This window comes from Zerene cesonia, unplaced genomic scaffold, assembly GCF_012273895.1.
Source record: "Zerene cesonia ecotype Mississippi unplaced genomic scaffold, Zerene_cesonia_1.1 Zces_u009, whole genome shotgun sequence".
Classification (NCBI taxonomy): Eukaryota; Metazoa; Arthropoda; class Insecta; order Lepidoptera; family Pieridae; genus Zerene; species Zerene cesonia.
The window spans coordinates 418535-428475 of NW_024045139.1; the positions used below are offsets into that span (position 1 = coordinate 418535).

Here is a 9941-nt window from a genome sequence, read left to right on the forward strand (position 1 = left end):
TAGTTTTGTTAATATCTAATCTTGCAATATAAAATATGGCAGAATGTCCAAAGGTGCTGGATAGTCGTACAGAGTTATTGGCCCAGTGTACTCCTGTCCGGTGTTGCCATCCTTCCACTGCCCTCGAGGTAAGTAGATGTCACGGGACACTGCACCTTCTTCTACGACGGGGGCCGAGAGAATACGTGTGCCCAGGAGGAATTCTGGAAAATCATTTTGTTGTTTATATTATTACATTGCTACGGATATTTTATAGAATTTCTGGAGTTTCATAAGAATTTTGATTAGTCATCATAGACCTGGTAGAGTATTTTATTATGCATGCACATTAAGGTTGCTAGAATTTTTTTTTTTATCGAAGGCAGATTTTGAAATTATAATTAGGTTTTGTAATATATTGATTACATTATGTTTTAATAAAGGGGACAAAGGGATTTGGTTATTCTTTATCCGTATCCAAAGGGAAGAACAAAAGGTATGTCCAATAATTCACCCTGGGGAGCCAAATGCCCTCTTCCCCGCCCTTTCCCGTCCTTTCCTTCTTTCCAGTCGCAATTCCTAAGACACTATCTCTGCTCTGTTCATGGGCGTTGGTGATTGTTTACGATCAGGCCAACCACCAGCTCAGTTGGCCGCTATGATAAAGAAAGCTGCTAGTCACCATCCCAAACAGCGAGCGCGGTGGCATCGGTCGGGTCGAGCCACCAGATGGGCGCGTTGACGGGCGCGCCGCTCCGCACGGACTCGTCCATGGCCGCCGCGATCTCGTCCGCGAACTGCGCGTGCACCTCCGTGTACTTGCGGCAGATCTCCACCGCCTGATACGTACCAATTTAAGGTTTAGTCTCATGAGGCATTTTACACATGAATAATTTATTTAACTACACAGCAAAAGAAAAAAAAACAAAATCCAAAATACATACAATAGGCCCTATGAGCTACTTACTGGATAAGTTAATTATCACAATTTACTGATTTTCTAGTGACATTTTAAATGTCTGTTTTTTTGCGATGGATCTCTACTCTAAAATTTTATAACATAAATTTTAGCAAAGTCTCAAAAGATCTTTTTAACATAATTACCCGTGTAAATCTATATTGGGAATTAATAACAGCTATCAGACCACATTTTAAACAAACATTACCTCATCATCATGGTCCCAAGGCACGAAAGAGTACTGCAGTGTAGGCATGAACACATTCACTTGCAGCCACCTCACAAACAATTCCTTGCTCGGTTTGTCATTGTACCCATTGCCACCGATCATATCTGGTAACACCAGGGTATACCCATTGAGGTTCATAGCCAAGAGAGTGGGTATCATGGTCTGGAGACCATTGTTAAAGCCCCAGTATGTGTCCTTGTCGACCATCCGCACAAACACTGGCAGATCTTGTGTTCTGCAATTATGGAAAGTAATTAAACATTGTAAGAATAATGGACAATTATTTTTCCTCACTTCTAAATATTTGTAGGTAGTCGTAATAAATTATAGATAGGCGCAAAATGCGCAGTTATGTCTTTATATTTAAAAGTTAAAACGAAAATGCACCTCATTCCCGATCTGACTTCAATCATAGGTCCGAATTCGGCGACAGCCCTCACATATGACTGGACAATGTGTCCGGGATGCAAGTCGATATCTCCGTTTTGGACCGGAATCTAAAATGTTTATTTTTAGGAAGTTAGTAAAAGTCACGATTTCGGAAATAAGAGTTGTTGAGAGTTAATTGTTTTCTTTTTATTTGTGTTAGTACTTTCAAAAACTTTAGTTTTGAAGATATGTATTTTTTACACTGATATATTTGTATAATCTGGATAATTATTTACTGTAGGTACCTACTACTAGAAATGGTTTTCAGAAATAAGTCTTACCTGAGGAGACCAGCTCGATTCACCAGCGTCGAATTTCAAAGTATCAATATCATAAGTATCAATCAACTCCTGAACTCTCGTGGTGTACCACTTTGAAGCTTCTGGGTTGGTGAAATCGATGTATCCAGGGATGGAGCCGTTGTTGTTCCACCAGGTTGTATCTGGACTGCCTTCTTCGTTTAGAACGAGGTAGCTGAAATAAAACAAATAAGAACGGGTTTAATATAAAAGATACAGTACGATTCAATGTTAATTTTAATATGAAAACAATAGCTTTCTCTCATTTAGCGTAATATGACAAAAATGAGTTGAGTACCATAATTGCATCATGCTTGACTTAAATAAAACCTGAACGATTAAATTGAAAAAAAGTGTAGCTAGTAAATAAATTGAAAAACATTAAGTACTAATTTCACATACCCCTTTTCTAGAGCTTCGGAGTACCAAGGTTCGCAATCCTTGTTGATAAACGGATGCACCCAAATAGCAACTCTGAAACCTAATCCCTTGATATCTTGAATAAGCTGTTTAAAGTTTGGCAATTTAGTTTCGTTCACTGTAAGAGAACCGTAGCAAACTTCCCACAAATCGTCAATTTCGAACTGGGCATTGGGGAAGCCGCTATCCTTGATTTCATTAGCGAAAGCCCAGAGGCTTTCTCGATCAATTTCCCTGGAATACCTCGCCCATGTAGACCAGATGGGGTACTGAATCATCCTATAGTCTGGGATACCGGAAGGTTGTCCCAAGTAATTGCTCACAGCGTGTTGATGGGCCACCTTCGCATTTTCGAAGAACCAAATGTCGTATTTGAGGACATTATGGGTACGCCTTGACGAATAAGGCGCTGCTACTTCAGCTATAAAACAGATGTGATTATCCATAACATTGTGGTAGTCAACAAACAGTGGTGCTTCTGGGTGAACGTAAATGTAAACACCGTCCGAATTGAGCCAGTATCTCTCTGACACAGCCGAATTGTCGTCTTCCTTTGAAATTGTTGAGTATTTATTCAGGTTGGACTTTTGAATTGGCCAGTATTGCTCCTTTTGTTCCGGTCCTCCGTACCATTGAGCGGAGCCTAATTGAAATCGAAATAATAGTTGATGTTATTCCTATATTTTGTATGATTGAAATAAATAATAATTTTTTAACAAAAATCAGAACCGCCTTCAAGTTTTAAGAATTAGTCCAAATTTTAATAGGCAGGCAAGTAAAAAGTTAAAAATAAGTATACATTCTTTTTTGTAAATCGATACTGATAATTTTTCAAGTAAATAACAGTCGTTTATTTTAATCTATCACAAACGATACGAACTCATTTAAATTTATTTATTACCAACGTCATGAGTACTTACCAAAGCTATAACAGTCTTCAAATACTCTATCACTGGGACCGTCCCACGAAACGGTTAGCTTGTAGCCTTGGATATCTTCATAGTAAGTACCAGTTACATCGAAGGAAATCTCATCATCCTCAAAGGAAATCTGGCGCCCAATGTGACCCAAAAAGTCCGGACTACCTAAGGGCCAAATAAAAACAATGCTGCAGTATTTCCTTATCATTTCTTAAAAGTCGGAACATATTCAGCAACTCACAGTATTCATTTGGATTTTTTAAGTAAAACTATTATCACGCTAAAGTTTAGGAATTAAATTGTTGACACATGCACCTTTGTCGAAATAACCATAGCTTGAAAAATATTTAGCGAATAAAAAAAAATCGTTAATGAGGCGGGATTCGAACCCGCGTTCTTGCCGGACTCTCGGCACCCGGCACTCTTAAAACATTTTTTTTTTATTTACATAGCATTTTATTGCTAAAAAAACATAGCTTAAATCGAAAATCGAACAAGACATTTTTCATCTGAAATAATGTTACATTTGTGTATTCTGCTAAATCAACATACTCAATTTGCTTATACTTATGCACTTACTATCCGAAGGAGTAGCGATCAGTATCTTTCCACCCTCGTCATGATCCTCCGTGATGAAGGTGCGAGCGGCGGGTGCCCGGGGTATACCCAGCGCCACCGAAAGGCCTGTGTACAAGTTGCTTTTGAGAGGATTGTATAATGGTTTACCAGAACATGGTTAACCAGATATTGGTTACGAAGTGAGCGAATAGTTTTTGGTTCGTTCATTTTGTAACAGCATGCTGTATAAAATAAACTTTATTATATTTTTGAGTACAAAAATATATTAAGATGAATCCCATTCGAAAAAGAAGTAAATATAACAAAACTAATCGGATAACAGGAAATTTGATGTCGCTAAGCAGAAGAGAGATAGTGCTTAAAGTTTTAGGTAATAAATAAAGAAATAATAGTAAAGCCTGAGACCTTTTGGTGAGCTAACATTTTCCATAGAGAATTCCATACAAGTTCCATGCTGTCATTAAAAAAACAATACTCATGAAATATTATGTCTTATAAAAATAAAAGTACTTACCTGCCAACAAGACAAGCCACTTCATTTTGTACTTACAGAGATATGAGCATGATACACGTTTAGAGATCAATTTATTATTTCTCCATATCACCTTTTATCTTGAACAGTTATTCTTGACAGTATCTTAAATCCCCCGTTAAAGAATCGGTAGAAACATTCTATTTCTGAGTTTGATGAAACCCAAATATGTTAAAAGTTATAAAGACAATCTGTTGTATTTTTTAATTAATAGGTCTTCCGTTATTATAAGAGAGAGAGAGATGAATTTCGATATTTATAAAGCTTAATTAAACTAAACTACTGGGCGTAATGAAATTATAAGGCATCTCTATTGTTTTACTGGATTGGATGCCCACTATAATTAAAAGTAAAAAAATGTTGAAAGCGTTTTTACCTATTTTAAATTTATTGGAAGTTGTCAGCACAGTTCAACTATCCATAAGATGTTAGTTTATAAAGCCAGAACTTTTATGTGTTTCATTTGCCAGCCAGAACTTTTTTTTTTGTTTTGAGCTTTTATTGTATCAGGGTATATTATGACTTTCAATTTGGTAATTTAGAAAATATAATCATACTTCTGTAGTTTCATCTTTTATAAGATCAAGATAAGCGTTTTTATTAAATTCTATCATACCTAGTAACCATACAACTGCCGCCGAGATCGTATTATTTCGGACACCACCACGGTTTTATCGAGTGTTGATATAATTTTGTCTGATTAGATATTGTCATCTTAAAGTGTTTGTACTCACAATTTATGTAATACAGATACTACATATACACTAACGCATTGATCTTGTAAGAACGAAAAACAATGCGTTACATCGTGAGAAAATGTAAGAAATCGCAATTTTAAGTCAGTTTACAATCCTACGAAACGGATTCTTATAATCAAACATTTTTTACAACATGGCTTACAATTATGGTGATATCTTCACTTTATAAAACTATATTAAACTCATGTTTTTGAAAAATAAATAAAACAATTTCATTTAAATCTTAAGGGGACTGAATAAGACTCATTAATTTTTATAACTCAAAAGTCGGAATCATTTCTTTTGATTGGTTTCATAATTTGTGTACCTATATTGTGAATATCAGTGATGATCAAAGCTAAATGAAATAATTGTTATTTCGTACCTTTCTATGAGTTTTGGAATCTTAATATATTATTATTAAATGTTTGCCTTATGAAAAATATTCAAAACCCATAGAAACAACGTGTTTATATCTACTATGTTACCTATATACATATATTTGTATGGGTACCTACTATATAAATATAATTGAACAACATAAGCACATGCATACTATGTCAAACTGAATTTGAAGGATGTCAGGTGATTGTTTCTCTCTATTATGGCAATGACAATGTCATTACGTCTGAAACTGATATGACAATTGACACTGTCAAATTTAGAAAAAACAAAAGCGAGCGTGAGCAACAATGGCAGATCCCCGCATCAGGCAAATAAAAATTAAGACTGGCGTTGTAAAACGCATTGCAAAAGAAAAAGTCGTTTACGAAAAGGAAGCAGAGCAGCAGAAGAATAGGATACAAAAATTAAAAGACGAGGGTCAAGACGAACATAATATCCGAAAGCAGGAGGAAGTTCTGCAAGAGTCCCTTATGATGGTCCCTGACTGTCAGAGACGGTAAGCGCTTATTTTTCGTATATTTCTCTGTTTGGTGCTGATACTCTAACACTTTTTGAATGATGACTTAGCGTAAATTGTCTTACAAATGACTTTGATTTCACATGTGTGCTGAGGTTATGTTCTGCGGTTAACATTTTTGTTACATGATTCATTAGTAAGATTGGCGAAATCTGAGAGTAGAGTGAGAGAGTAATCAGAGTGTAAACTGTTTATATTAGTATGAATTCTATGAATACTTTTTTAAATTGTTTATTTACAATCGCAAATTTCAGACTAATGAAAGCATATACAGACCTTAAATCAACACTGGAAACAGAACAGGACCTAAAAGAAAACGAAGACTACCAAACAGCAGAGCAAGTGCTGAAAGACGCTGAAGGCCAGCTGCCCGAATCAACCTAAACCTAGCTTGTATATTTTTCTAATAGTATTATAATTATATTAACAATCATGGCTTATTATCGAAACTTTTATAATATTTATCATGGAAGCAATTCTACATTCCAAAATGAATATCCAAACGCATTACCCACTCCTCCACCCCCTCCTATCACGCCTTTTTCTTTAACGCCTAATTTATCTGATCAAGAATTCATAAAAAAATTTGAACGTCACATAAAATCATCTTCTCACATCAAGCCAAAAAATACAAATATGGGGCAACTAAAAGAAAAGCTTTCAACTTTAATGTTGCAATTGAAAGAAATACAAGATAAACACAAGAAGTTATCAGCAAATGTTGATTATTACTCAGAAGACGAATGGAAGTCTATAATGAACGCGATTTCAAATAAAAAGTGTGTTATCAATGAATTAATTTCACAATTTAATAGTCCATATATGGAATTAGCTAGGAAATATCTCGCCAAGAGGACAGCTAAAAGGTTGCGTTTGAAAAGGTTGCAAGAAGAACGCAAAAGGGATAAAATGGATCGAAAGAGAGAGAAGGAGGAAAGATCTAGAAAGATTGATGAGGATCTGCAGAAGATTAAGGATGACATACTCAAGGCAAAACAGGTACGAAGGTTATTTAATTATATTTTACTGTAATATATATAATAATGATATAATATATTACTTACAGCAATTTAATCTTATTTTTTAACTTTTCTGTGTTTGTTTACAACTATATTTTATATTTTTAGTCAAAATTATTGTTTAGCCTTTAATATTTAAAGAATATTTCAAGGTGCAATTCTTATGTTGCCTTATTTATAACAGAACCCATGTTAATTTGTGTAATATATTCTTATATATAGGAAGAAGAAGCTCAATTAGAAGCAGATATGGTACTCAAGGACGTAATCAGAAAGAAGAGCGATGGAAAAAAGTGTTTAGCTAAAATGGATGCCCTCATAAAGCTGCGGCAAGCTAGGCAGAACACAGCCAGGGGGAGGGGTCAGAATATTTCCGATAATGAAACTGATGCCTTTCAAAAAAATATCGGTATTCTATTTAACAGTTTTTTGGTTTTTTACATTTATTTTGTAGAGTAGCACATAGTTTCTAATATTCTATAATTATCTATGATTGCTGTATTATGTATGATATATTAATGTTGCTTTTGAACAACTTGAAATTTTAAATTTGTAACATTATCTTTCTCTATAACATATTAATGACTGCATAATATCGAATATATAAATTCTCATGTCACAATGTTAATTACCATACTCTTCCACAACAGCTGGACCAATTGTTATGAAATTTTGTGTGCATATCGGGTATGTGTGAGAATTGGCCAACATCAATTTATCATACCCTAAATTATAAGTGTAAGACAGTACAGTGTTTGCCAGGTCGGCTAGTAGTATATAAGACAAACTTTACCTTAGTACCAATTCAATCAAATTATCTTGTATCTTGCTTTGACATATCATTGTGAATCAACATTTTTATTATTTTTTCAATATATCAACATTTTTAATTTTCCCAGAAAAATTAAAAACCATATGGACGCAAAGACTAGAACTATATGATAAAGAAGAAACCAGTCTACGGTCTCAGCTGACCAAAGCTAACAGTGAACCAGTTGAAGAAACAATACAAATTGAAACTGTACTGGGCACTTGGAGGCAGGTGCTATTTGGTGGGGGGAACCCACAGGTTGATTTTAATGGAGATATTGATAAGTTTGTTTCTGTCAGGTTGGTACTTTTTGTATATAGTTGTTAATCGATACTGATGTTATAAAGTGGTTTACTGGAACTACTGGGTCAAATCGAATAATTAGTTTATTTTCTGAGGAAGACTCAATAAAATCATCCATGACCATGGGTGAAACCATCATGCACACACCTGGTTTCATATGGTTTGTGAATGTGTGGTTAGTTTGATGATCTTGGGTACCTAACACATACAAACTTACACATTAAATGAGAAGAAATATGAAAAATATTACTATTCATTTAGATATCTAATGGAGAATTTTCATTGTTTTAGGTCTCATTGGGATCAATACATTGATAGTGAAGGCACTCCACTTCCAATTGGATGGGTTGTCAACATATAAGTTGGATTTTATTTTCAGGCTTTCAATACATTTGATATTGCATTTACATTGCTTCCTAATAAATAATTTGATAGATGTAGTTGTTTTATTTAGACATCCAAAACTGTGCCCAAAAGTACAGTATTTTTAATTTGTATACAGGGATTATGGGTAATTGTGAATGACTTAATTTTCCACATTTAACACATGAACAATTTTTTATTTACAATACCTTCAAATCTTCAGAAAAAAAACATGCTGTGTATCCAAGTCTTTATTCTTTTTTTTACGAAAATTACTTGTAAAAACACACCAAACGCATCACCATTACGTTAAATTACATTGCATACATTTAAAATCTATGGACTAAATTAACTGACAGCGCGCCAAAATTTAATTAGTAAGTGGTGTTTAAAACTAATCTTGTATTAAAGTTTTTAGAGTGCCCATAATATTATAAAATATTATCGCAGTTCAATTAAATAATTACATACAGATGTTTATCCAACAATTTTAAATATGTATTTAGCAATTTTGAGCGACAATTTTCTTTGAAAAGATTTTGTGAACATTATTAGAATTTATTTCTTGTATATGGTGTCAAAGCTAAAAATTAAATCATTTCAAGGTTGCTCCCGAAACACGACGAGTTTTTATATTCATAGTCTTACATTTCCACTCATTAAGAATCTTATAAGTAAAACCTACATTACATCGAATTGAGGTAATACGGCTTCATACCATACTACAAAGTAGAACAGACTATAAAATATATGATACATTTTAATGCTGCAGAAATCGTACTTGCTTTCTTTAGTTTGTAGGCTGTTCCACGTTAAGTATTCAACTCACATTTTTTATCATTATGGATCTAATATTATTATAAACACTAAGGTTCTTAAAATAATTGCCAATAATTAGCGCTCACTTTCGTAACTTTGTAATTTTCCCTCCCAAATTATTTGACTTTTGACATTAAAATGTTGCTATCAAATGTTACAGTTGTTTTTTAATGTGACAGCTTTTAGTGACCGTTAAATCAATAATTGATTATCAAAATTTATGTACTGACGACATAGCTAAAATTTGGAAACTGCATCTCAAATGATAATCACTCGAGCATAGAAATTTCGTTATCCAATAATTTATAATTTGCCCTTATAATATCTATAATTATATATTTTTAAAGTAATGAACTTTTTTTTTGTATTGCATTTCAAATTTAAAAAAAAACTTGAAATATTTTTTTATCGGAATAAAGTAATACAATACATAGCTTCTTCACTATATTTTCTACTCTTTTATCGAAAGATTTCATCGCTCAAATAAATCATTTTAAAAAAATTAACAAAAATCAAATTATACCCACACGACTCCCATTTTTTTGTTTAACACGTTGGCTGCTGAAACACACCAGGTGTGTAAAAATGCTTGGAACCAAGGATGCGGCTTTACACGCCTAGC

The 9941-nt window shown here is 33.7% G+C and overlaps 4 protein-coding genes across 4 annotated transcripts in view; 2 read left to right on the plus strand and 2 right to left on the minus strand.

Annotated features, from left to right (window-relative positions):
* On the minus strand, nt 1–4998 carry LOC119839196 (myogenesis-regulating glycosidase-like; the record flags this gene model as incomplete). The annotated part of the gene is made up of 9 exons (XM_038365407.1): nt 1–203; nt 662–818; nt 1146–1401; nt 1554–1663; nt 1877–2069; nt 2297–2957; nt 3235–3399; nt 3814–3918; nt 4962–4998. Coding segments are annotated over 9 exons (1872 nt in total), but the record flags the coding sequence as incomplete, so codon positions are not given.
* A 718-nt stretch (nt 4999–5716) lies between these two features.
* Nucleotides 5717–6633, plus strand: LOC119839180 (tubulin-specific chaperone A). Its single transcript, XM_038365389.1, has 2 exons — nt 5717–5983; nt 6259–6633. The coding sequence occupies exons 1-2, from the start codon at nt 5775–5777 to the stop codon at nt 6386–6388; spliced, it is 339 nt and encodes a 112-aa protein (XP_038221317.1). The 5' UTR covers nt 5717–5774; the 3' UTR covers nt 6389–6633.
* Nucleotides 6414–8573, plus strand: LOC119839179 (regulator of nonsense transcripts 2-like). Its single transcript, XM_038365388.1, has 4 exons — nt 6414–7003; nt 7246–7432; nt 7923–8133; nt 8429–8573. The coding sequence occupies exons 1-4, from the start codon at nt 6437–6439 to the stop codon at nt 8496–8498; spliced, it is 1035 nt and encodes a 344-aa protein (XP_038221316.1). The 5' UTR covers nt 6414–6436; the 3' UTR covers nt 8499–8573.
* Nucleotides 8574–8587: 14 nt separating this feature from the next.
* Nucleotides 8588–9941, minus strand: part of LOC119839155 (DDB1- and CUL4-associated factor 12) — a 10209-nt gene continuing 8855 nt past the window's right edge. Inside the window, exon 11 of the mRNA XM_038365358.1 lies at nt 8588–8601. Within this exon, the coding sequence (XP_038221286.1) occupies nt 8588–8601 (14 nt within the window). The remainder of the gene's footprint in view (nt 8602–9941) is intronic.